The following is a 26211-nucleotide window of genomic DNA, read 5'->3' as shown; positions in this document are numbered from 1 at the left end:
CTTGCTTGGTTTGTAATGATTGTATTGCCTTCCTCTTAAGGAAATACTTGTTCAGTCACGTTTGCGAAAAAAATATATAGATTTTCCCCAAATCTGAACGTTTGAAACTGAAGTGCCGGGTTTTGTAAACCTGAGAATTTTTTACTCAAAGTCCTGGAGCTTCTGCAAAGTGCGACCTTTGAATCTGTGCTGTGCGTTAGTTGATTTCAATTTTCACCCGACACAAATTGAACCCCCCCTGGGGGCGGGTATGGATGGACCAGGCACGCAACTGCTGCATTCCTCGTTCCTCGCTGCGTGTGCGCACACTGTAAAATGGGGGACCTGTGCTGTGTAAACCGTAATCAGCAAAGCCTGCGGATCAAAAGCCGCTGCGAGCACAGTAAGAAAAAGGAGGACGACTCGTACACACAGTTTTAGGAGACAAGCTATCTTGGGATGCCTGAACATGGCCGCAGAGCCCACAAAGCTCGCCTGCTCCGGCTCCTCGATGGAGTTTGGCGCCGGTCGTTCGCCCATGTCCATGGCCTGCCCCGTGGAGCTGCTTGCTTGGTAGCATTCCACTCCGCACTGACTGATTGCTACAAGCATCGGTGAACCGAAACCCCAAGAACTTGCCAAAAGGAAAACTGCAGCGATGTCCATTTCCAGCCAGGATCAGCAATGCTCATACTGAACGGTGAGCTTTGCAGGCAACTTGTGGCCGGCTACAGACGGATCCACGGTCCACTCGTGCACACGAACAACCTTAAACCCTAAACATCATCCGCCCGGCACGACGCCTCCTACAAATCTAAACCGAATCCACGGCTGCGCATCTCACACTTGACCGAGCGCAAAGTACGACCAGATTACCAGACCCCTCACGATCTGCATCTCTCTGCTGGACCACTGACTGGCCGGGCTTGGCCCCTATGTCTGTAGCGTTAACTTCTGCCAAGTACTGCAGGCTTTTCGGGCGCACATGCCATGCAGCAGCGCCCCCATGGCTCCCACCACCGTCCTGCGTCTCCTCTCCCCACCGTGCTCGGGTAGAGAGATGAGCCATGCCTCATGACATGAGTCATGACTGAAGCTGTGAAGAAGTATTCGGCTATTCGCCATCCGGTAGTATTTGGTGCGGCCGATTGACTGACGTCGACCTCTAGCCGGCCGGCACTTGGGCAGTCGCACACAGTAGAAGTCTAGAAGACCAGAAGTGACGAGAGAGGCGAGAGCAGGATGCAGAGCTAGCTACACACTACCGGAGTCAGTGCACAGTGCTTTTCCTTCCTCTCGTTGATGTATCAAACTTGACGATCTGGTAGTCTTGTCCGAGGGAGCCGCGCCGAGATCTGACGCGGCTACAGTGGCGTCCGGTCCTGTGAGAGGGGAGGGGTGTCTTTTTACAGGGCGGTGAGGGGAGCAGAGCAGAGCACGGCCTCCCCCGTGCCTCTCCGCTTCCTAAATTTGGCCGCCTGCACTGCCGAGCTCCGCCTCTGCTCTACAGTTTCGCTCCGGCTTCACTCAGGGGCTTGTTGCGAAAAGGAGCCGTTTCCGGGAGGTGCCCAGCCCAGCCAATGGAGTCCTCCCGGGGGAAGCGGAGATGGAGGTGGAGTGCCGGATCCATGCTAAAACTGGCGGGGCTGTGCCTCGCCGCGGCCGTCTGCCTGTGCGGCGTTCGGTCCCTGGCTTGCGACGGTGGCAGCGGCTGCAGCGCGCGTACTGTGCTGCTCCGTTCAGGTAAGGAATCAAGCGAGCTGTTCTGTTTTCACGCAGATGTTCGCTGAATTCCGGCAACTTGGTTTGGGTTGTTGGTGTTGCACCTTTCTCATCCGTTTCGTTCTTGCCGTGGTTCATTCTTCGTTGCAATATGCAAGCGTGCGTGCTATTCTTGTTCCTCGCATCTACTTATCTCTGCCCTAAACCCTGACGAGAAAGCAAAATAGATTAATCTTTGTTGCAACACTGGATTGCTGCATTTTAGCTAGGACTAAGGATCGCTAGCTAAATGCTCTAACTTCGTTGTTCTCTTTCTTTGCTCTTTCAGATTTTTGGAGACGAGCTGCAGCTTCTTGCGGTGATCAGGTGCGTGCGCGTCTCCCTCCTCTAGCTAATCTTCTCCTCTACCGCATACCGGTGAGACAGCGCAGAGATCAACCGGTGATTAGATTAGCTGTTCTCCTTGCACATACTCTGCTCCCCCGCATTCATGAAATCGAAGCACGCAGTGTGCCAGAGCACACCGGCTCCGCCATGGCCGGTGCACACTGCTGCTCCCACTAGCGCGCACAGGGACGACAGGCACGGCCGCGCCAGCTCACGGCTCCCGTCCGACAGCCCTTCAACGCCGCGGGGTCCCATGGCCTTTTGACCAGGCTTCGCTGCCGATCGATCGATCGATCGATCGGTTCGACGCGACGGAAAGCCGCGCGCGACAGCGACCTTACTACCGACAGATGCCGGCGCACGTTTGATGATTGAGCGACTGACCCCTCGGCGCTGACGGTCTCATCATTCTTCCTGCTGCTCGCTCGCAGGGGTGCTCTGGTGGCGGCGGGCAATGGCTTCAGCGGCGGCGGCGGCTGCTGGCGGAGGGGCCGGGGTCCTACCCGCCGCGGTGCGCGTCCAAGTGCGGCGCCTGCAGCCCGTGCTACCCGGTGCACGTGGCCGTGCCGCCGGGCGTGCCGGTGACCACGGAGTACTACCCGGAGGCGTGGCGGTGCAAGTGCGGCAACCGGCTCTACATGCCGTGAACGGCCGACCCCGGCGCAGCCGGAGCGAAGGAGGAAGATGGCCGGGCCGGGTGAGGAGGCCGTCTCGACTCGAGCGCGGCCTGCCGCTCTGCGCTCGTGCGCAGCGCCGGTCGGGCGCCGCATTATTGCTCCGGGCCGGTGTGGCTCGCCGCGCATGGGCGGGATCTGCAGCGCGCGTGGTGGCGACCTACCACAGGCCGGCCCGACTGTGCGTGTCCTTTTTCCGTGGGGCGGGGATTCGGGAGGCGCGCGCTGGAATTCGCCGCCCGGCCCTACCACGAGGCGTGCAGGCATGGCGGGCGTACGGCGGCGTCAGCGCGTGTTGGATCGAGCCGAGGAGGGAGGCGAGCTGCGATGCTGCGGCCGGGCCGGCGGCCCACTCCTGCACGTGTCCGGGTGATCTCGCTGTTGAAGCGTTGATATGCTCCATGTTTTCAATTTCTTCTTGTGCTGTTTTCGGATCTGGGCTTGTTACAAAATTTTGTGGTCCACTTTGTAGCTGTAACTAAATGAGTCGTGGTAGGATGGAACAATTCGAACTAGGTGCAATGTAGAATGGAATTACTGTCTCTGGGTACGACCGGGTGCAGTCTTTGCATTATTCCTGGATCCTGGTCCAGCCCAACACATCATGTGCTGCCGCAGTGCCGCGCTGTAAAACTCTCTGGAGTGGCCAGTGGAATCGGACAGTCTGGGCCTGGTAAATCTCTGAAACGGTGCCCATCAGCCATGTTGGCGCATAGTACCATAAACTGGACCACAAATGCCTGGGACTCGAGTCCATTATCCATATCGGTTTAACTGGCCCATGTAACCCAGTTGGCCCATAAAATTTTCAGACCATGAGGTAGCGACTTGAGCCTGTTTTCGATCATTCCGAGCAACTGCCACCATGTCTGTAAGGAGTATAGGCCCAAAATTTGCTACTCATTGAGCCGAAACACTTGACCTTGTTTGTTTGTTGGGCCACGAGGCCGTGGCACGAACTGATGTTAGTTGATCATCAGACTTCTAAAGAAGTGTGCGTGCAAACATTTTTTGCCATGCCCCAGATATGATGGTCGCGCTTGTTGGAGAAACACGCCACGGAAAGTTCGCACCGGCCCGGCCAAAAGACTGACGGCCTACGGAGATCTTTGCTGCTTTTGCTTTTGCCTTTGCTGTCACTACGGTCCGCGGAGCTGATCCTGAACTTGACCATCGAAAAGTGGGCGAGCCATCTTACCGCACACGTACGCCCGGACGGACGTGGCGCCCGTGAATTCGCCGCCGGCCGCCGCACGCGTCGGGCCGCGGCTGGCGCCAGCGCGCCGGCTCGCGGCCGCGGGGGTCACGGGAAAGTGCGCGGCGGCGCAGCGCAGGGCCTCGTCCGTCCAGTGTGGCGACGTGGCGTGGGGGGGGGCACGACCGCTGCCACGACAGCTCAGCGCCTCCCCGCTTTGCTCGCCCGTCGTGCTTCCCTTCGCGCTCTCGCTTTTCCGTTTTTCCGTCTCCGTCAACGGCCACACTATCTCTTGCGCCGACCAACCGGCCGTCATGTCTCCTCTTCCGTATTTGCCCCTACGCGTCCAGAGGAACCACAGGTGTGCCACCTGGCCTACCGGGACTGGCCCACGCCAATAGCTGTCTCCGCACCTGCAGCCACCGGTTCTCGCCTGTCTCTGACCGGTAGATCCCTCGCGTCCAGGGGCAAAATCGTCCACTCCCGCCAACACCACTCCGCACGACCCGCGACGGTGGACAGCTTCAACTTGCGCCGCCGTCGTGGGAGCGCCGAGCGCGCCGCCAAAATAAACGCGAGGCCGGGAGCTACGGGCGGAATCAGAAGGTCCCCAGGGGATCCGACGCACCAAACGGCCTCTGCTGCGCCCGCGCGGAAGAAATCTGGGGGCGCAGCGCAGCAGCGAACTCTAGACTCGAGCGAGCCCAGACGGACGGAACAGGAATCCCGGAAACAAGCTGCTGTGGCTGCCAGGGAGGAGAGCTCGAGTGCTCAACTGGCTCGGGAGGCCAGGCGAGCCGCGAGCAGCACCAAATCGGAGGCCGAGGCACCCGTCTCGCCTTTTTTATTCGCGAGACCGAGCTCCGCCCCGGAGCAGGCCAGACAGGCGGCCGCGCTGGTGCTGGGTTGGCGTAGCGATGGGGTCGAGATCCATCCCGATTCGGCATTGAGTTGTTCCGCTTTGCTGGTAAGCAACCCTAGCTTTGCTTGGATGGAATTGTTCGAGGAGTGAATTTAGCTGTAGGAGATCTTATTTTCGATGCACGCTGCGAGCAACGAGCAATCGGATCCAATCCAATAGTTATTCCAATTTTTTTTAGATAAAAGGTAATAGTTATTCCTTTCGGTCCGTTAGGGTGGATTTGGTTGCTGCGTGGTGGCGTGGAGTGCCAATCTGTTCCATCCGTGGTTTTCGCTCTATTGGATTTCGCTCTTCTTCTTCTTTAGCGCGCCCATTATCAATCTCAGACTCTCAGTTGACGCCACAGGACTTTGACACAAGGTCCGGGCCCATTTGAAATTTCCAAACATCGACTGAACCCCAATGCCCCCGCACTGTGTACGCCCCCCGCGTCCGGATGGAGTTTTTAGTGAACTCTACATGCCTCTTGCTGGATTTGTTTGGATGTTGTTGATCTGTAGAATAGAACTTAGCGGCTGTTGTGCATGGTTCCATAACCCAAACATAAATGGGATGAGGTCACAACAATAATGGATGTTGTTGATTTGTTTGGTTCATCACGTAAAGGGATTGAATAGCACCTGATCGCGGCCTAGCTCGGACACCGCTTTTATGCCACCATCACAGGGATGCTCGTTGGGTGTGTCGTGCGAACTCACGTGCAGATGGGAGTCGCGCTGTAGGGATTGCATAATGCTGGGTCATGGGTGCTAACGACTTCACATAGCACTGTATCGAATCGTGCTGTGAAGCGGTTACATCGCAGCCCAACCAAACGTGATTTAACGCTATCAGATGGCATTCTGAATTGTTTACGGGGCAAAGTGGCCCAACCAAACAGCACCTTAGCTTTGTGTTAGAACAACCTAGAATTTCAGAGGCTTGCTGATATTCTTAGGGACTGAAATTAGAGCATTTTTATCTTCAGAACCATTATGGATCATAGCTGTTCTGATTGGTGATATGTTTATTGTACTTGTATGCCATATCCATACTTAATCAGATCATCCATGGTCTCTGTTTGATAATGCAAGGACTGTGCTGGAGCCATAATTATTCCCATGACCTTCACCTATTATTCCCTAGAGCTGCTGAATTTTTGTTTAGCAACTGAGCCGCAATTTTCAATACACCTCTATCTATATCTATTCTAATTTGGTTTGTTCTTCCACCTGGCATTTTATAACCTAACACAGAAGACTTGGGAATGCAGAAAGATGTGCTTGCTCAACAAGAAGCAAATATTCCGTGCAAACGAGACCCGGGTTTTGTTCAAGCTGATATTGTTGGGCTCTCATGAGAATGTGCTTCATGCTGATACCATTCTTCTTTTCCGTAATTTAAAGCACAGTAGATTGAAGGCCTCTATATTTGTAGGCCATCATCTTGGAGACGACGGTTAAAAATTCTCTTATATAAGTGGTGCAGTGTTTGCTCTTTATACTATCGTTGCACAGCTTGATACGATGGACGGAAGAAGGACAATTTTGATGGGACGTTATGAAATCGGGAAACAGTTGGGACAAGGAACCTTTGCAAAAGTCTTTTATGCTCGGAATCTTACTACCAGCCAAGCTGTTGCCATAAAGATGATTAACAAGGATAAGGTCATGAAGGTTGGGCTCATGGAACAGATAAAGAGGGAGATTTCAATAATGAGGTTAGTTAAGCATCCAAATGTTCTTCAGCTTTTTGAGGTTATGGCTAGCAAGAGCAAGATTTATTTTGTCTTGGAGTATGCTAAAGGTGGCGAGCTTTTCAACAAAATAGCTAAAGGGGGAAAGCTCAGTGAGGATGCTGCGAGGAAATATTTCCACCAATTGATCAGTGCTGTCGATTATTGCCATAGTCGAGGTGTCTATCACCGTGACTTGAAGCCCGAAAACCTTCTACTGGATGAGAATGAAAACCTTAAAGTCTCAGATTTTGGTCTGAGTGCTCTAGCTGAGTCCAAAAGGCAAGATGGTCTCCTCCACACCACATGTGGAACTCCAGCTTATGTTGCTCCTGAAGTGCTGAGCAGGAAAGGCTATGATGGTGCAAAGGCAGATATATGGTCATGTGGAGTGATTCTATTTGTTCTTGTGGCTGGTTACCTTCCTTTCCATGACACAAATTTGATAGAGATGTACAGAAAGATTTCCAGAGCAGAGTTTAGATGCCCTCGGGGTTTCTCTGCTGAGCTGAAGGATCTGCTACATAGAATTCTTGATCCAGATCCAAGCACTAGAATTTCTTTCTCAAGGATAAAGCGGAGTGCTTGGTACAGAAAACCGGTTGAAGTCACCGCAAAGAAAAATGAGACTGAAACACCTGAAAATGCCTGTACAGGTGAAGCTACAACCTCTGGTTCGACAGAATGCAGCACATCTGAGGGGAATCAAGGTTCATTAAGCCTCCCAAATTTGAATGCATTTGACATAATCTCTCTCTCAACAGGTTTTAATCTCTCTGGATTTTTTGAGGATAAGTATGGTCTCAACAGGGAAGAAAGATTCACAACTAGGCAGTCTGTGACTACAGTATTTGCAAAGCTGAAGGAGCTTTCCAGACGCTTAAAGCTAAAGGTTAAGAAGAAAGAAAACGGGATCTTGAAATTGGCAGCTCCAAAGGAAGGAAAGAAGGGGGTGCTTGAGCTTGATGCAGAGATTTTTGAGGTTGCCCCATCTTTACTCTTAGTTGAGTTGAAAAAGACTAATGGTGATACTATGGAGTATCAAAAGCTAGTGAAAGAGGAGATACGACCAGCACTCAAGGATATTGTTTGGGTTTGGCAAGGTGATCAGCACCAGCACTCACAGCCAACTCTGCAAGAACAGCAGCCACGACCACTATTCTCACCACAGCACCCACATGATCAGTTGCAAGCATCCTTACCACGGCAGGAGCAGCAGGACATACCCAATGCACCATTGGCACCACAAGAGCCACTGGATCAGCAGCAATCGCCTATTGCCCTGGAGCAACCAGAGCAGTTGCCACCACAAGAGCAGTTGGACCAGTCGCCATTGCCAGTTGCTCCGGAGTAGCCAAAGAACTAGTTCTAATAGCCAACTGGTAACTCATATGTCCTCAACCATAGAGTAGCTGTGCTGCTTTTACCCTCCTTTTTTTCTGTCTGCTTCTAATTCTTCTGCAATTGTAAAGCTGTATGCCTGTTTGTAATACAGAAGTGCCATATTTTTCAATTTGGAATCCACTGGAGAATCGATCTTGATGTTGAACCAAAGTTTTGGAAAGAATAACTGAATAACAGCCATTGACCATAATTTTGAGTTTTATGAGTTCTGATGATTGATAAATATTTTTTTATTGACTTCCTTTACTGTCTCACTGTTGGGAGTAGATCTAGTTCTGTGGGCTGTGGGCCTGGTATTAGTGCTATCTGTATTTTTACAGATATAGCAACCTAGCTGATTGCCATGTGGTAGACAAGGCACTAAGGTAGAATGCCATGCTAACTATGCTGACCTCATTGTTCTTTACATTTCAATTTTCCCCTTTGTTGACGCTGAAGAAATATTAAAGTCTATACAGGTTTGCGAATACTGTCCCAACAGTGGAATTAGGGAATTAGGAACAAGTTAAGTCATTGCATAGTTTGGATTTTTATCTTGCAACTTTCAAGTTTATCTTTTGTTGGTAGAGCCAACCCTGTGCAAATTGTGAATTTATGATTACATAAATTATTGAAATTTCTTTGTTTGGAGATGAAATGATTGAGATTGCACCTGCTTTGTAGTCATTTATGTATCTAAAAATCTCACGGATGGGTTATAGCACAGCAGATGAACTTGTCTTGCTCCCAATGGTGACATACAAGTGTTGGCCAAATTAGCAAATTAATAATGCCGTCTATGTTGGCCAAATTAGCAAATTAATAATGCCGTCTAACTTCCCTCCCGTAAGAGAAGGTCAATGAAAAGTACAATGATAATTGATTTTAATACTTGGTGATCTGGTGGTAGAAGACGACAATGATTGCAGCTTCCTGATAGCTTCCTCTGCAAAGAGCAAGTCTTCGTCTACCCATGTGCACCTGCAAAACAAGAAAAGTCAGAATCCATCCATGTTTCAGTTCGTTCCTACATACGGTGCTCGCTCTGACCTCACCCTGCTGGCACAGACAGTGAGCTGCATTGGCTGATACCTGAGAAATGAATGAACAACTGCAGGTAACTTACCTTAATCTGTGATAGATGTCCGGATTTCTATTTGTTATATTTCCAGATCTGTTTTATCTCTTGATTTTCATCACCACTGTGCACTTGTGCTTTAGTAAAATTTGCCGTGGAATTTGGGGTCTTGGGTTGTTTTTCGCTGTTTGGATCCAGAGTTTGTTGCGCCACATGACTCTGTAGTTGAGTAGATGATTTATCTAAATTGTTTCCATGGATATCTGTCTTCTATGGTGGTGCTTACCTGTGTCTGTTCTTCAATTCTCTTTGCAGCAGGGATTAAACATCGAAGGTGGGCCGCTGCTCCATGGAACTGGATCAGCAGAGGAACTGGCAAAATCTGAGTCCGAACGGATAAAAACCTTCTACCAGACAATCCTCTCGGTGCTTGTGGTGTTCATCGTAGCGGCACTGTCAGGTTACAAGGACATCAAGGAGCTCTACTCAACCACGAACCACAAGAAAGTACACCTCAGTAACCTTCTTGTCGCTGAGGGCCTCTTATTAATCATGACCTTCTTGTGTGCGGTTGCCCTAATGATGTTCGAGTTCTTCGTGTATCAATATGGCCGGCAAGGCCGTTCCTGGTACAGGGTTGTCACCATCCTTGTCGCGGTCACCGGCTCGATGCTAATTGCGGCCAACACGGTCCTCGTCATCGTCACCAACAGAAACAACACGGCGCTCTCGGTTATTCTCGCGCCGGTGCTGGTGCTTGTCGGTGTGGCTGTGCGTGCCGGAGCATGGATGGAGGAAGAGCGCAGCGCAACGCTTGGCAGCAGGTACGACATGGTGATGAAGGGCACCTTTGACATGGCCACCATCGGCACTATGGCTTCCTTCGCTCTGCAGGGAACCGTCGCCTTTGGCTACCTGAAAACCCCTGACAACAATCAGGGCAAAGGCGACCCGCCTCTGGACCTTGCTGTGTGCTACGCCACCTCCACGTTTTCCCTGATCATGATGATGATCTGCGCCATGCCTCTAGTGCTTCTCCCGGTCAACATGCTGGAGGATCTCATCAGGGTCGTCGAGAGGCTCAGGCACGTCGTGCTTGCTGCGCTGGCTGTGATGGCGCTGGTAGTCTCCGTGGAGTTCTTGGAGGGCTTCGTCGTGCTCTCCGTCTGCCCGGAGGCTGTCGCCCTGGTCCTGTATTACGCGGTGGAGTTCTTCTCACGTGAGTCCCGAGGCGGGAGCTTGCCATGGCTGGACTTCGTCTTCCGGATTGTTGCCGCCGTGGGATTCTCGCTCATGACCGGCCTGTACGGGGCTTTCCTTGGGACCGACCACTACAGCGTGTACCTCAAGGCCGCCATGTTCATCCTCCTACTGGCAGTTCTGTCAAGCTTGAGCCGCTTGGCCATCCCGCTTGACCTTCCTGAGGTGGGAGGAGCAGGAGCAGTCGAGATGGGCATCGCGGGTATCGTGGTCGCCTTCCCGGCGGCAGCGCTTGTGGCTGCCATTCCATTGGTGCTCAAGGTCTTCCTCGACCTCTACCTCAATCGCTAATTTTTGACAGTGTTTGGGGAGATAGCAGTTTTTACTGTAGCAGAGGGACATGCTGTGCACTAGTGAGCGTTTTTTATCACTTGGTTTGGTATGCAGTCCAGTGCAGCTTTCAGTAGCACCAGTATTACTGTAACAACATCGTACCATAGAGCGTCATTTTTCGAGCGTATTTCACAGGCGGACAATTTTTCCTTATGTGGTACGTGAGTTGGATTCCTTTGCTTTTTCGTGCTGTTGATACGATTTTCTAGGATAGGTTTTCTAGAGCTGTTATTGGCATAAAGTTGCAGGGTGCATGCAGGCTGTGGCATGGATTTGGCGAGGCATTCTGCTCCAGAAATGGGCAAGCGAGGGCGTCGACGGTAGATTCTTTCCTTTGCTTACCAGTTCGCAGTACGGGAAGCAACAGCCGCCTTAACCCTCTCGGCTGATGCAGTGATGCTCGACAGTTGCTTGACCATGGAGACCATTTTTGCTGCGAAGTTGCCCAGCACGTCGACGCTAAGAGGCTCCGATCCTGTAAGGCTGTAAGCTCGTGTTCGGCAACCGAAGGAACCTGGAAATGCCATCACCATACAAATCGTCCATACAGAGTACAGACGCGCACCGACGAGGACGTATTGTTATTATCGAAGTCAAGCCGGCTCCCTTTTGTCTCGGTCGTACGCGGCATGCCCCCATTTGGTGTGGAGATGCTTTGCCGCTCCAATCACTGTTCAATCAGGCGAGCTGCCGAGGAACCGACGAGTATTTGGCCGCGGTGTCGGCACTATCATTATGGTGGGCAACTAACGAGAGTACGCCAAGGAAAATTAACTGTTTAAAGTAACTAAGAGTAACTAAATAGCAGGGGTGTTTGGTTCCGTAGGGCTAAACTTTAGCACGTCACGTTAAAAGGAATTTTAATATTTAGAAGTATTAAATAAAATTTAATTATAAAACTAATTGTAGAATCCCTGGGCTAATTCGCGAGACGAATCAAATGAGGTATATTAATCTATGATTAGCGGATGGTTTCTGTAGCATCACTGTTGCAAATTATGGATTAATTAGGTTAATTAAATTCGTCTCGCGAATTAGCACCTATATGCCAAAAAGTTTTATAAACAAATTTTATTTAATAATATTTCTAAATAATACGATTCCTTTTAAAACGTGACGGGCTAAAGTAAAATTTAACCCTCCAAAACCAAACAGGTCTAAATAGTAACAGGTTTATACTTTATAATACGGCTTGCAGGCTGCCACCGCTCAGTTACTAGTAGTGGCAGTGCAGTTTTTAGCTTTTTTACCGAGCAATCTACTTACTGAGCAGTGGTCAGATCATGTCCAGAAAAATGAAAAGCACAGATTTTAAGGGATTTAGCGGGGTCTCAGTTGGAACCATGTTACTAATAGTCTGCTGCTACCAGTTTTCCGAGTGTATTTATGGTTAAAGTGTTCTAAAAGTTTATTGCATCAATCTAGGATGAGATATACAGAAGATAACAGCGACTGCTGCATTATACTACAACTTTCGGAGAAATCAATTACTTTCGGTGGTCAGGAATTTCCCAGCAAGTGGTACGTTGACTGACTATGAGCAGAAGTCTTTCCGGCCTGCTACCTCCCCTCCCCTCTTTCTTTTCCATCTGTCAAGGACCTCCTCTGCTTCTGAGGTCACCCGGGGGTGAACGCCATGACAGCAGACTCGTCTCCTTCACAGGTACTACACAGGCAAATCCTCCACTTGGTTCAATTTTTGCACCTTTTCCATGGCTATCTTCGTTTCATGCGCGTTTTCGTAGTTTTCTGTTCCCCTTTTTCTGGACCTTTCCATGATAGATCTATAGTGAACTCCATGTTAAGCATGATTTATGTTGCATCCATTATTAGATCTGTTGCAAAATCCATGATATTTCATAACAAGTGTCTCCGTGTTTTCAACATAAGTAATTGTTTCTTGAGTCCTGACGCAAACTGAACTTGCTGTCCTGTCTAGTACTATATTTAGCAATTCCCATGTCAGCTTATCTGTTAGCTACGTAGCATGTTTACACATCAATCCACAAGAAATACGTATGACGATCATTCTACAGATCTTTTGAAGTAGGTTCTGATTTTATTGAGAGGCACAATTTTAGAACCAATAAATTGTTGATGCAATATTTGTCTTAGACACACCTGCACTGAACAAAAATACAAAATATCTTAGACATACCTGGACACTACATGTTTTCAAGTAGTACTGAACGAAGTATGACTCGATGCAGTATTTGACAGTTGTTATTTCAGCCTGTATGTTAACAGTATGTCTTGTAGTATGACCTGATTTCTAGTTGATCAGATCTCTGTCATGAGTTTTAGAGTGTAAGAAACTCTGCTTTCTACTTGAGGTGAGCATGCGCCCTTTCGTCCCGCGTTGTAAAAAACTCTATTCTATTTTCTTCTTAATGCAGTGATACGCAGCTCTCCTGCGTATTCTCGAAAAAAAAAGAGTTTTAGTGTGTTGAAAGCATGGCCTAAAGTTTATTGCCAACCTACAGCTATACCTACTTTTATCTAGGCAAATAAAGAATTTCCTTTGTTTCACAGTAGTTGATTCTTGATGGGAACTGAGCTTACTGCTATGCCTAGTCCTATGTATTATGGCTACTTGTATATTTATGCCACACATAGAAATATTTTGAAGGGTAGTATGCAACATCTTGATCAGCATCACCTTAGTTAGAAATGCCAATGCTTACCGTGAGCACACGATTTTGCAAGAGGGAAACGAAATTAGCCCAATAAGAGCATTATTCTTGTCGAATATGAATACTCCGTATGTATTTGTGTGATGTATTCTTGCCCTGACCTTTATAATTCTGATTCCTCTTCTTATAGTGGTGTCTTGAGCAATTAAGTAGGAACTGATTTTAGTTGTTTACCTCTCTGACATGTGTATTCTTTTGTGTTGAAAGCATTGTCCAAATTTAGCAGTTAACTTTCCTGCAAAGCATTGGGGCTGCTATAGACGTTGCTTCTGAAATCAGCTTTAGCTTCTAGGAGATAACTCTTTAATCTCCCAATAAAATTTTCACGTGCGCTGACCTGATTTCTATAATTTATTTGAAAGGGTAGTATGTACTTCCTGGTTAGCGTATACCACTGCTTAGCGTCAGTACACGATTGTGCAGAAAGGAAAGTGACATTAGCCGTTTGCAACCTGTGGTGTTTATGTTAGGTATTCCTGACCCGGACCATTCATATTCTATTACTTACTTAAGCTCATTTATCAGCAGTGTTCATTGTGCTATGAATTGATTCCTATCTTCTACATCTCTGAAGTGTATTATGGTGTGCTGAGATCATGGCACTAAGTGCTCAGGCTTCCAATAGACATTGATTCTGAAACCAGCTCTATCTTCTGAGAGATAATTTGTTAATCACCGATAAACTTTTCTTTTCAAGGTAAAGGGTACAATGGATGACCCAGAGATGGATGCTCCTCGCGAAGACCCAGAGGAGCAGCCAACTCAGGCAACAAATAAGATACTGAAGCGTACCACATCGTTCGCTCAAGGCACCATTGCCACTGCAACCGGCTTCGTCACCGCAGGATTCTCCGTGCGCAAAGATGTTCTCTTGCACCGGCACGTCCTGGTGACCGGCGGTTTCTTCCTGGTCATTGCATACCTATCTGCTCTCCTGCTGGTCTACTTGAAACTGTTCTTGACAGGATACAGGCAGCTGCACAAGGGGCACATCCGGTTCATCCAGTTCCTCTGCGTGATCAGCGGCGCGGCTCTGATCGCGACGAACTCCCTGCTGCTGGTCCTCATAAGTGAAGGAAACGTCTTGTTGTCTCTAAATCTGCTGCCCATACAGGGCCTCATCGGCGTTCTCGCGTACCACGCGATGCCGACGGAGGACAGCATGCGCGACGAGGCGTTCGACGCGGGGATCAAGAGCGGCCGCAAGGTCGCCCTGTTCGCCACGGCGACGGCATTCGCCGTGCAGACCACGCTGCTCTTCGGCTACCTCAGCAACTCCAGCTTCCGGGCGCTGGGCCACCGGTTCGACCTCTCGGTGTCCTTCCTGGCGTCGGCGCTCAGCGTGTTGCTGGTCGTGGCCACCTGCATGCCGCTCGGGTACAAGACCGAGGCCTCGAGGGACAAGGTGCTGTCCCTCGTGAGGTACCTCAAGGACGCCGTCATCGCCTTGCTCGCGGTGACCGCGGTGACTATTGGCAAGGAGTTTCTCGGCGGCGACACCGTGCTCGCGCTCTTCCCGGAGATCACCGTGGCTGCCATGTACTATGCCGTGAACCTGTTCAGTGACGAGACCGCGGAGCAGGGCCACCAGCGTGACGCCGCGGAGCACAAGATGGAGATCCTGCCGACCGCCGTCGTGGCGACGTTCGGCTTCGGCATGCTGGGCGCGACGTACGCGTCGCTGGTCGGCACGCCGGAGTACGACATGTACACCAAGGCGCTGGTGTTCACCTTGGTCTCCGCCGTCATGTCCAGCCTGGGGCGCGTGGCGGGGCCGCTCTGCAGCCCCCGGCGCGACAAGAACGCGGCGGCGTGCGTGGTATTCCTGAGCAACATCCTCCCCATCGTGGAGATGCTGGTGGCCGTCCCACTCGCCGCGAAGGTCGTCATCAACGTGCTCCCCGCGTCCTAATCCTGTACTATGATGCACATTGCACACGTAAATTGTTGTTGTTGTCAGGCTTGGTACTGGAGATTTCTTCTTGTTCAGAGCAGTGGACTCAACTTTTGTAATATTGTAGCATAATTGTTTTTCAAACACAAGAAATGACCTGGAACCATCTAGTATCTATGTGTGTTTAATTTATGCAGCACTGCTGATTATAGCTGTAACAGGTCTAGTAAGCCTTGATTTCAGTACTGTTTTTCTTTGTCAGCTGAACTAAACAATGTTACTAGCAACATTTAGCAAACAGCCACAGACATCTCAGAATTCTTGCATAAAGAATGCTTTGCCAAAGTAAGCTAAGAGGTACTCTCTCCGTTCCAAATTGTAAGTCATTTATATATTTAGATTTACCAAAATGACCTACAATTTATAGCGGACGGAGCAGTAAACATATATAGGAGAGTAAAATGGGAGGCTTCTGTACGACTAAACTACAACACTGCAACCAGTTCTACAAGTTTTTGCTAAATGGGGAATATAGGCAGAGGGATTCAGACAACTGGACGATATCCACAAACTGGACCAAGATTAGCACAGCTTATCAGCTTCCAGGAATCTTACATGATACTACTAATCACTCTATCATGTACCTTATTATCTCATCACAATCTTTGATCACCCGCAAAGAAAAGGAGAGAAAAAATTGGATGGCCTATTGGCATGCTTATCAGACAGTCCTGAGATGTTTTGTTTTAGGGGTCCAGTCCTGAGATGTTACCAACATAAACAAGGTTCGTCAGCACCTTTTTTTGTTGTCAAAACATAATCCTTTTGCTCTCTGCTGAATTTCCCAATCTCTATTCCACTTTCAAGTAAGACCCTGCAGCGCAATTTATCATCAGACCAAACGGCAAAAGCTTTTCTGCCCATGTCTGAATCGACCAGCCGGCACTGAGCAGAATGACGGCCAGGCCGCCCGCTGTGCAAATCCAAAGCTCGTCTGTGACCATGAAGGCTTGGCACACGGATCTGTGACCGCCGGCCATCCCCTGCTCCAGTCGTCCGGCGGCCGCGGAGCATCGCCACGCCAACCCAAGCCCCGAGCACCGGTTTGCCGCCGGCACCGGGAGTTACGCGCCTTGGAAATCACGCTACGGCGAGGCTTGATAAAGAAGAGTACGCACCTGTAAGGGGCCTGTGGGAAGCGGGCGACGACGTGGTGGCCGTCGCCGCCTCGCCGGACGGGAAGGGGAGCCATGAGCCGCGGGGGGGAGCGCTGAGGCAGGAAAAGGCAGGAGCAGGAACTATTTTGAAAATATGCCACCCAGATAAGGGGTTTTGTGGAAATATTAGGATCGCGATTATTAATCGCGATCCAAATAAGGGGGTTATACGTAAATATTCGGATCGCGATTATTAATCGCGATCCGTTTTGGGGGCTTCATGTAATATTTGCATTCCCATTTTAGGGGGTTTTCTGGAAAGGTAGCCTGCTGCTGTCGGATCGGAAGTGTGCGGCTCGGATGGGAGGGGTTCAGGACCTCCACCACCGCCGGCCGCCGCCGCGACCTCACCACGGCCACGACCATGGAGGCTCCGGACACTACGAACCACCTCGGAGCTAAGACCATACCGCCTCCATGCCCCGCGTCCAGAGAACCTCCGCGTTCCAGCATCCCCAAACCTCCCGTTACTGAAACGAGAAGAAGGTAGGAGACGAAATGGAGGCGGCGGCGGGCAGCAAGCGCGCATACAGCATCATTGGTCCCCACCTACAACGAGCGCCTAAACGTCGTCCTCATCGTCTACTTCCTGTTCAGTTCATGAACCTCCCGTAAGCACTACCCCTCCCTCGATCTCGCCCGCCTTCAGCCTGTTGTTGATCTGTGCCTCTTTGCCGAGCCTGGGCTGTTGAGGTCGTCTCGATATCGGCTTTGGTAGAGGGCATCGCCGGATTCGAATTAGTTAGGATGGATTGGCTTCTCCCTGCTTGAGGTCGGAACAAGTTGCATGAGGTGTGCTCGTTCAGTTAAAATGAATCTCTTTAGCCTGTTACTTTTCTGAAATGAAGATAAGCTGCTAGGGCTATGCTTCCTGCATTCAAGCTGGCATCCACTTCATGTTGTTGATCCATGTCGTGTACGGTTATGGTGATGTCAAAACATAGATGATCCTGTATTCTTATCTTCGTGCAGAGCCGGTTTGATCGAAGTGCTGGTGTGTCTGGTTTGCTCAGCTACGCAAACAGTAAGTTGCAGAACATGTTCCAAATTCACCGTTGTGGATTGGATGCACCAATCTCCTGAAGATATGGAAAATATCGTTTGTCTTCGAATGGTTAACTTAGAATGCCACGCGTCCAGCATGCTTTGGTTGTTGTTTTATGCTCCTAGCATTTTGTCTGAATATATCCTCAAGTTTGCTGGAACATTGCTATATTTTGACCAGCATAATTGTGTTATTTTGCTAAATTCTATTATGCTGTCAACTTTGAATCATTGTTGAATTTAACTTGTAGCTTTCTACCTTAGGGATGTCAACTTTGAATCATTATTGTGGAGGATGGAAGCACGGATGGATCTCACTATCTCAGGACATTGTAAAACAATTGTAGCTGGCATTTGGTGAGCATTATGTTTCAAATACCTTATGAACATGCTCCCTTTTTTCAGACAGGAGTCTCTTATGTATGCAGGGTTTTTTTTTTGTTATCAGTGCCATGACTTACTGAAAATTACTGTGAGCTAGACCAAGGCAGCTAGCGCTTGGTGAGCTTAGAACTCTTATTTAATCTCTGAATGGATTTTTTGCTCTCCTTTTGTGTTAACTATCAACTGCAAATATTCAGGTATGCTTTCATGGATTTATTTTTCACACACAAGATGTCCTGGAACTAATATCTGCACTGTGTTTAGTTTACGAGGTACTGCTGATTTATAGTTGTAACAGAGCTATACTAAGCCTTGATTTCATGAACTATATTTCTCTGTCAGCTGAACTAAACATTATTACAATTAACATTTAGCAAACAACTGCAGACAACTCGGAATTATTGCAGAAAGAAATATTTTGCCAGAGTAGGGTAAGTAGCAAACATCACAGGAAAGTAATCAGAAAACTTCTGTACGAGTATACTACAACACTGCAACTTGTTCTAGTACAAATTTTTGCTAAATGGGGGAATAGAGGCCAGAGGGATTCAGATAACTGGATGATATTCACAAGGTGGGCCAAGATAAGCACAACCTGTCAGCTTCCAAGAAGCTTTGATCTTATATGATCACTCCATCATGTACATTATCTCATCAGCATCTTTGATCATCTGCAAAGAAGAGAGAAAAAAATTGGATGGACTATTGGTAAATGGTATCCTTATCAGACAGTCCTGAAATGCTACCAACAAGGCAACAATACACCAAGTTCGGCAGCACCTTTTTTTTTGTTGTTGTTATAAGAACATGATCGTTTTGCTCTCTGGTGTCTGCTTGATTTCCTAACCTCTATTCCTCTTTCAAAACAAACCCTGCAGTGCAATTTATCATCAGACCAAATGGCAATAGCTTTCCAGTGCAATTTCAGCTGAGCAGAATGACGGCCAGGCCACCCGCGGCGCTGAGCCAGGATTCGTCTGTGAGAATGAAGGCTTGATAAACGGATTTCGGGATTTGGAACGTGCGCCGGCCATCCCTTGCTCAGCCGTCCGCCGCCGAGCATCGCCACACCAACCCAAGCCCCGAACATCACCTCGCAGCCGGCACCGGGAGGTACGTGCCTGTTGAAACGGATGACGGCGAGGCTTCATACGGACGTGTACGGACCGGGAGGGGGTGGCGGATCCGGAAGGGGAGCGGGCGACGACGAGGCGGCCGTCGCCGGACGGGAAGGGGAACCATGAACCGCGGGGGAGAGCGCCGAGGAAGACAGGGGCAGTGATAGGGGCTATTTTGAAAAATATCACATCCAGGTAGGGGGTTTTTTTATAAATATTCGGATCGCGATTAGTAATCACGATCCAAATTAGGGGTTTTGTGCAAATATTTGGACCGCGATTAATAATTACGATCCATTTTAGGGGGTTTATGTAATATTTGCATCGGGGGTGTTTTAGAAAGGGCAGCCTGCTGCTGTCAGATCGGAAGCGGATGGGAAGTGGGGTTCAGGAGGTCTCGGAGATACCGGGCGCCCAGAGAACCTGCGCGTTCCGCCAACCCCAAAGCCCCTGTCACTGAAACGAGAAGAAGGTAAGAGACGAAATGGAGGCGGCGGCGGGCAGCAAGCACGCGTACAGCATCGTTGTCCCCACCTGCAACGAGCGTCTCGGCGTGGCCCTCATCATCTACCTCCTGCTCAAGAAAACTCCCGTAAGCACCAGTCCTCCCCCGCTCTCCCCCGCCTGCTGTTGATCTGTGCCGAGCCTGGGCTGTTAAGGTTGCCTCGATGTCGTCTTTGGTAGAGGGCATCGCCGGATTCGTATTCGTTAGGATCGATTGGGTTCCGTGTGCTCGAGGTCGGAACAAATTGCATGAGGTGTGCGCGTTCAGTTGAAATGAATATCTTTAGCCTCTTGCTTTTCTGAAAAGAAGATAACCTACTAGCTCTAAGCTTACTGCATTCAAGCTGGCAATCACTTTATGTTGTTTGTTGATGTCGTGCACAGCTATGTGATGATAAAACACAGGTGATCCTGTATTCCTGTCTTGGTACAGAGCTGATTTCATCCAAGTGCTAGTGTGGCTGATCTGCTTAGTTACACATGTTCCAAATTCACTGCTTGTGGATTGGATGCACTAATCTCCTGAAGATCTCACAAGTATCGTCTGTCTTAGAATGATTTAACTTAGAATGTCACACATGAAATATGCTTTGGTTAGAATTAGTGATGCAAGTTATATATATTTTGGGTCATTGGGTTGACCCAAAAAGTTAATAAAATAAACTAGAATGACATTCTGCGTAAATAATTTGTGAGGGGAAATGAACTAGAGTAGCATGCCATCGTAATTAATTAGCTGACCCAAAAAATACCCACTTGCATCCTTAGTTAGAACCAAAACTGGTCTAGAGGGCTTTGGAGAATGAACTCAGTTGAGCAAATGGCAAGCTTTGTGCAACTTTGGGACCTGGTGCAGCAGGTTAACCTCACAAGCGAGCAAGATACATTAACCTGGAGGTGGACAAGCCATGGGGAGTACACAGCCAAATCTGCCTATGAAATGCAATTTGTTGGAGCTAGCAGGGATGTGCCGGGCATGGCAATCTGGAGAGCCCAGGCAGAGGGAAAGCACAAGTTCTTCGCTTGGCTTCTACTTCAAAGTAGGATTCTAACCAAGGACAGGCTAGCTGCGAGGGGGTGGCAGGGGAACAGTAATTGTTCTTTCTGCAGTCTTCATGAAGAAACTGCAGAGCATTTGATCTTGAGTTGTCCTTTTGCACAACAAGTATGGAGCAGGGTGACAGTTTGGCTGAATGGGGTCATGTCCTTCCAAGGTTTTGACCTCCAGTTGGAAGATTGGTGGAGAGCAAATTTGCAGAATCTGTCGAAGCAAGAACAAAGGGTCAAGGCGGCAGTTCTGATGTATGTGGCTTGGAACATTTGGAAGGAATGAAATCGAAGAATCTTTGAGTCAAGAACAATGACAGCGGTGGATGTCCTTCGAGAAATTAAATTTGAAGTTGGGCTTAGGCAGCAGGTCTGTGGGAGCCCCAAGCTTAGTTAGTTACTATGTATCTTTCGCTTTGGTTGAGTTTGAGTTCCACTTGTTTTTTATGTAATCGCTCTTTGTAAGAACTCGCTTGCTTTCTCCTCTTAAATGACATAGCAGTGCTCCTGCATTTTACTTCAAAAGAAAATATGCTTTGGTTATTGCTTTACGATCCTTGCATTTTGTCGGAATACACCCTCAAGTTTGCTGAAAGCCTGAAACATTGCTATATCTTGGCCAGCGGAATTGTGTTATTTTGCTAAATTCTATTATTCTGTTAAACCTTTACTTGGAGCTTTCTACCTTAGGGATCCCAACTTTGAATCATTATTGTGGATGATGGAAGCCTGGATGGATCTCAGGACATCGTAAAGAAATTATAACTGGCATATGGTTTACATTATGTTGCAAATAACTTCATGAACATACTCCCTTTTTTCAGCCAGGAGTTTATCATGTATGCACGGTGGGTTTTTGGTTATCGGTGCCATTACTTACAGCACATTATTGAGAGCTCGACCAAGGCCGCTAGCACCTGGTGAGCTTAGAACTCTAATTTAAGCTTTGAATAAATTTTTGGCTCTCCTTTTGTGTTAACTAACAACTGCGAATATTCAGGTATGTTTTCATGGATTAAAGCATGCCTTAAGAGAATTTTTTGTTCTGCATACAGACGACTTTTCTTTCCCCTACTCTGAACAGCCAAAGTCCTTGCTATTCTCAGCGAGTATTAAATTATCTAAGTCAACCTAATATTTCAGGGTTTTAAGTTCTTTGGGCCGGATCTTAGGGTGGGGCACGGCCCACCCCCTAGATCCACCCATGATTGTGTGCTGCCTCATTTTTTTAACGTTTACCCCCTTCAACATTCATCTCGTGGCTCTGATGAATGATTTCTTTTTAATAAATGTCTCCAGGTGTCAATAGCATTTGTTGACAGTCTTTGGTACTTGACTAGGTGGTTCTGAGACTGTTGAATATTTGGAAGGCCCTGTCTATCTGTTGCTCATGACATTCGGGAAAGATGTACAGCAGGCGTCAAAACTTTTTGTTGTCACTTAAACAGAGTTTTATTACTGCAGCAGTGCAGCTTGAGCTGGGCATGGAACTACAGGCTTTGAAAGAAAAAAAAATGATAGGATAGAAGTACAGAACTAACTTTCAATTTATTCCTGCACACAGCTTTTTTCTTCTTCAGTACCTTATTCGACATAACATGATGTTTTTGCCCTCATCTCTGCTCAATTTCATCACATCTTCTGCTAAACAATGTACAAGTCCAATACCGAATACATTGTGCTGTCTCACTACGCTAATTGGGCCAATTTTGTTTACTTTACCACAGAACCGTACAGTCACTTGTGTCATATCCTCTGTATCTATCCTGCAAAAGGCGTTCTTGAACGTGTCGATCCTCATCAACAAACTAAATAAACTAAGATTAATATATAGTACCTCTACATCTCTATGTAAGATCAGATAGATTTATGAGTGAGGTTAATCCAACAATTGTGAGTCATGATCGATAAAATGATGTTGTGCCACTTGTTTTACGAAGCTAATTTATTGTTATCTAGTGGAGATTTTATAGGTTGTCCTGATCCATGAACATGGCAGTGAGCAAAAAATATAGACATGATATTACAGCATGGTCATGACAAAGCCGTCATCGTCAGGAAACAGGTAATTTATTATGCAGCTGATGCCGGGTTAATGTATGAGTATGAATGCACTGCAATGTCAAATGGCTCATCTTGTAGAGGCAACAGTGTTCCATCTTCTTGATCACCTGTTCTACTCGATGAACGATTCGTGTATCTAAAAGTTAAAACCTGCTTCTCTTCGTTCAGTTTAGTACTTCACTTGCCAGTCTAAAAATCAGATAAGCAGCTGGGATGCTGAAAGAGCGAGCGTGAACACAGATACAGACAGAGCATGTCATTTTCTGAAATAAATTTTCTTTCAAAAAAACTAATTTTCTGGAACATCAATGCACAGAACGGCGACGAGCCGGCGGCGGCGCGCACCGCGGAGGACGCGGTAGAGGTGACCGTGTGAAGCTGGGCCTTGACGACCAGCGCCCACGGAATGCGCGCCGGGCAGGCACATTCTGCTCTGCTAATTTGCTAGACACCGCCGTCGGCCACGCCAACCCACGGAACATGGCTTCGTCACCGGCGCCGGGAGGTTTGCCTAGTGCCTTGAAATTGGTGGACGAAGCAGGAAATGAGAATTGGAAATGCAGCTTCCTATATTACTAATCATGCCTAACGATATCCTCACACTAAAAACTAAGACCGTATATAATACTCGCTGTTCCAAAATGAATTATGCATCTAGACTTACGTTATATCTAAATGTATAGCAAACACTATTAAATATAGGAAAGCCAAAATAACCTACATTTTGGAACGGAGCGAGTATGATACTGAAGTATATTATGTTAAATAAAAGAGTTACACGTATGAAAGTATTATTTTATCATGAATCTCAAATCTATATGATATTTTAAAAATTGGCATTAAATTCTAAAAATATTGAATTTATAATAAACCTAGATGTATTTATATTTGTGATCTAGGAGTAGTAGGGCAGTAGCCAAAGTAAAGTCGGTTTATTATAAGTAACTGACAGAAACAGCTTTTGATCGAATTCCAAACGTTGACGAAACGAGGATGATCCTCGACTCGAACCCATCAAGATCATGAAAGCTGAAACGGACCAACTGATGTGCCAACTTCTCGCCTAGCTACCTTGGCACACCTCAGCTGCCATCCATGTCGTCGACTCGCCCAGTAATGATGATGAACAATCACTACTACACGAGCGGGAAGGTGAGGCATTGCTGTTCCAGATCGCACGGTCCTCCTCCTTTCTGAAGCAGCAGATTCCCAAATATACACACGCAAGGCAAGGGGGCAGAGCTCTACGCGTCCAGCTCCATTAGCCAACTGTCTGACCGATACGATCTGCCACACCTGCAGGCGACACTGAGATCATCCATTCATCCCAGCATCCAAGAGCCATCCTATGAACCGGACTGACTCACCGACAGAGTGTTCGTCAATATGATTACTTAGACGGCCTCGTCAAAAATCAACAAACTGATCTTTTTTATTAAAAAAACTGTAATTGCTTGCCCATCGCTTTACGAAGTAAATGTGGGTTTTCTTTTTAGCGGGCATCATTGCAGTTCACGGCCGGATGAGGTGTCGTCAGTTGCATCCATCTATTTCTTGGCTAATGGCTATGGCCTAACAGTAAACTGCTATTTCTGTCTCTAGCATAGGCTGCCGTGCCGCGAGACGTTTCCTCGGTCATCGCTCCTCTTTTCTGTACATGAATGATGCCCCCATTTTATACAGGTGAGGTAGCAGCGTAGCACGAATGACAAGCTACGGTTCAGACATGTTCTTCTGATACTATTGGATTGTTCAGACATGAGAAAAAAAGGTTAAAAGGAGCATCATTTTTTTCCCTAAGAAGGAGCACCATTACGGAGGAGAACTTTATTAAACTGGTCTTCTGCACATTGCATTCGGCATGTATAGAAAGAAAAGTACTGTACCCTCCAAGAAAAGTACTGTACCGGCCAACTGCTGAAGAGTATGGCAGTCTGCTCATCGGTTGGAGCTGGACCATGCCATGCATATCCATCCATCCATCCATCCATCTCATCGTGCCATCCGGTGGTGCAGCCTGCGCGGTGGCGCTCCGTCGTCTGCAAGCGTGCGTGCGTACGAAAAGTGACGTCCAACCACCGAGCAAGATCCGTTCTATAAGACGCCGCCGCGTCCTTGCCACCCACAGCGCAAGTACACTCCGATCCCGGAGCACACGGGCGCTTGGACCGGCTCCACACGGTGACATCAGTTTCATCAGGGAGAGAGAGAGCGAGATGCCTTCCGGTCCCGGCGTGGTGGCAGACCAGGCGGCGCCGCCGCGGAGCCCTCACCGGGGCAACGGCGCCGTCATCATGCCGCAGAGCCCGCTGCGCATCAGGCAGGACGGCAAGTTCTACGAGCGGCTGCTCACCAAGGAGAGCTCCGCGGCCAACCTGTCGTTCCGCTACTACTGGGCGGAGCCCGGGGCGGTGCCGTTCGTGTGGGAGTCGCAGCCGGGCACGCCCAAGGACGTCGCGCGGATGGCCGCCGGCGCGCTCCCGGCCATCACGCCGCCGCCGTCCTACCTGCTCCGCCACGGCAATTGCGGCGGCGGCAGGCAGGCGGCGCGCCACGACCAGAAGAGCGGCAAAAGGCACAAGCGGCGCTGCAGGCTCAGGCGGATTAGGATCGGCTTCATCGCGGGCTTCTTCCGGAGGCTCAGCCTCGGGAAGCCGTGGCGGCGGTCGGCGGCGCCGGTCAAGGTTTCCTCCTCCTCCAGCCGCTGGCTCTTCTCCTCGGTGGCCACGGAGACAGGCGAGCACACCCTCCCCCACCAGCACGACGAGATCGCCGCCGTCGCCGCGCACGCGACGACGAAGCAGCAGCAGCACAAGCCCGCGCCGTGCAGCTTCCCGGCCCCGTGGCTGCTGCGCTTCCGCAGCAGCTCCGGCAGCCGGGGCGGCACCCACGGCTGGGCGTAGAACGGTCGCCCTCAAGGGTGGTGCCGCACTGCCGCCCGGAAGGGAATCAATCGCAAGTCAGAAAGTGGTTTGTTATGGTTACGAAAGACGTTGACGGTTGTGTTCGTGCGGAGACTTTGTTTAGTTGTATCTCCCCTTCTCCAGAAAAGCCAAATGTTTGGTGTTGCCTAGCGAGTTCTGCGTGAAATTTTTATTCCTTTTGTGTTCATCGTGCTTACAAATGTTGAAGTTCACGAGCTTGGAATGTCTCGTCGGCGTCGTCTAGCACGCGTCTCATGTTCAGATAGTATATATATACCTCCACTACTGCTGTGCTTGTGCATGAACTATTCAGATGGAATCCTTTGTTGCTTGGTTCTGCTACTTGTCTTAATATGTGATCCTATCATTACCATCATCATGTAGAGTAGTTGCATGCAATTGACAGGCCGGGTGCTCAAATGACTCGCTGGCTTCAGCTAATGATGTGGAAGTGACTGACGAAATAACGATGAGCGAGTAAAGCCCATGATGCCAACAGTGACGGAGAGCCAACCGATCACTAGCTAGATCATCTCTCGGAACAAGAACATGAATTCCCTTGGTCAATGCAAGCACTATTTACCAGTTAACAGTACTGTTGCTTGCACCGCACAGCTGATTTTGACGCGGCAGAGACAAATTGTTGACGCATGTTTTTATGAGTTTCTTGTGCTC

The 26211-nt window shown here is 48.8% G+C and overlaps 4 protein-coding genes and 1 long non-coding RNA gene across 11 annotated transcripts; all 5 read left to right on the top strand.

Annotated features, from left to right (window-relative positions):
• The first annotated feature begins 1257 nt into the window (after nucleotides 1–1257).
• On the top strand, nucleotides 1258–3294 carry LOC112894596. The gene is made up of 3 exons (XM_025962360.1): nucleotides 1258–1722; nucleotides 2030–2067; nucleotides 2520–3294. The coding sequence occupies exons 1-3, from the start codon at nucleotides 1560–1562 to the stop codon at nucleotides 2733–2735; spliced, it is 417 nt and encodes a 138-aa protein (XP_025818145.1). The 5' UTR covers nucleotides 1258–1559; the 3' UTR covers nucleotides 2736–3294.
• A 1492-nt stretch (nucleotides 3295–4786) lies between these two features.
• On the top strand, nucleotides 4787–10825 carry LOC112894592 (CBL-interacting protein kinase 11-like). Of its 4 annotated transcripts, XM_025962355.1 has the most exons (3): nucleotides 4814–4924; nucleotides 8887–9093; nucleotides 9370–10825. In XM_025962355.1, the coding sequence occupies exons 2-3, from the start codon at nucleotides 9076–9078 to the stop codon at nucleotides 10603–10605; spliced, it is 1254 nt and encodes a 417-aa protein (XP_025818140.1). In that variant the 5' UTR covers nucleotides 4814–4924; nucleotides 8887–9075; the 3' UTR covers nucleotides 10606–10825. The 4 variants fall into 4 exon arrangements, with proteins under 4 accessions (XP_025818138.1, XP_025818137.1, XP_025818139.1 ...); XM_025962353.1 differs by lacking the exons at nucleotides 8887–9093; nucleotides 9370–10825 and adding an exon at nucleotides 6132–8193 and having other exon boundaries at nucleotides 4787–4924; XM_025962352.1 differs by lacking the exons at nucleotides 8887–9093; nucleotides 9370–10825 and adding an exon at nucleotides 6115–8193 and having other exon boundaries at nucleotides 4787–4924.
• Nucleotides 10826–12155: 1330 nt separating this feature from the next.
• Nucleotides 12156–15476, top strand: LOC112894593. Its single transcript, XM_025962356.1, has 2 exons — nucleotides 12156–12310; nucleotides 14038–15476. Exons 1-2 carry the CDS (start codon nucleotides 12284–12286, stop codon nucleotides 15250–15252), a joined length of 1242 nt encoding a protein of 413 aa, XP_025818141.1. The 5' UTR covers nucleotides 12156–12283; the 3' UTR covers nucleotides 15253–15476.
• Nucleotides 15477–16739: 1263 nt separating this feature from the next.
• LOC112894597 lies at nucleotides 16740–21052 on the top strand. 4 transcript variants are annotated; one of them, XR_003229005.1, is made up of 6 exons: nucleotides 16740–17062; nucleotides 17760–17852; nucleotides 17944–17996; nucleotides 18077–18151; nucleotides 18267–19192; nucleotides 19301–21052. It is a non-coding gene; the product is annotated as an uncharacterized LOC112894597 (long non-coding RNA). The 4 variants fall into 4 exon arrangements; XR_003229004.1 differs by lacking the exon at nucleotides 16740–17062 and having other exon boundaries at nucleotides 17638–17996; XR_003229002.1 differs by having other exon boundaries at nucleotides 17760–19192.
• A 3705-nt stretch (nucleotides 21053–24757) lies between these two features.
• On the top strand, nucleotides 24758–25843 carry LOC112894595. The gene has a single exon (XM_025962359.1). The coding sequence runs from the start codon at nucleotides 24829–24831 to the stop codon at nucleotides 25513–25515; it is 687 nt and encodes a 228-aa protein (XP_025818144.1). The 5' UTR covers nucleotides 24758–24828; the 3' UTR covers nucleotides 25516–25843.
• Nucleotides 25844–26211: the final 368 nt, after the last annotated feature.

The sequence above is a fragment of the Panicum hallii genome, chromosome 5 (genome assembly GCF_002211085.1).
Source record: "Panicum hallii strain FIL2 chromosome 5, PHallii_v3.1, whole genome shotgun sequence".
Taxonomy (NCBI): Eukaryota; Viridiplantae; Streptophyta; class Magnoliopsida; order Poales; family Poaceae; genus Panicum; species Panicum hallii.
This window is presented reverse-complemented; position numbering and strand designations above follow the sequence as displayed.

Coding starts and splice junctions, on each gene's coding strand:
- LOC112894593 (XM_025962356.1), top strand. CDS start 12,284: ATGACAGCAGACTCGTCTCCTTCACAG. Junction 12,311..14,037: donor CAGACTCGTCTCCTTCACAG/GTACTACACAGG, acceptor TTTCTTTTCAAG/GTAAAGGGTACAATGGATGA.
- LOC112894595 (XM_025962359.1), top strand. CDS start 24,829: ATGCCTTCCGGTCCCGGCGTGGTGGCAGACCAGGCGGCGCCGCCGCGG.
- LOC112894596 (XM_025962360.1), top strand. CDS start 1,560: ATGGAGTCCTCCCGGGGGAAGCGGAGATGGAGGTGGAGTGCCGGATCC. Junction 1,723..2,029: donor TACTGTGCTGCTCCGTTCAG/GTAAGGAATCAA, acceptor TTGCTCTTTCAG/ATTTTTGGAGACGAGCTGCA. Junction 2,068..2,519: donor CAGCTTCTTGCGGTGATCAG/GTGCGTGCGCGT, acceptor GCTCGCTCGCAG/GGGTGCTCTGGTGGCGGCGG.
- LOC112894592 (XM_025962353.1), top strand. CDS start 6,385: ATGGACGGAAGAAGGACAATTTTGATGGGACGTTATGAAATCGGGAAA.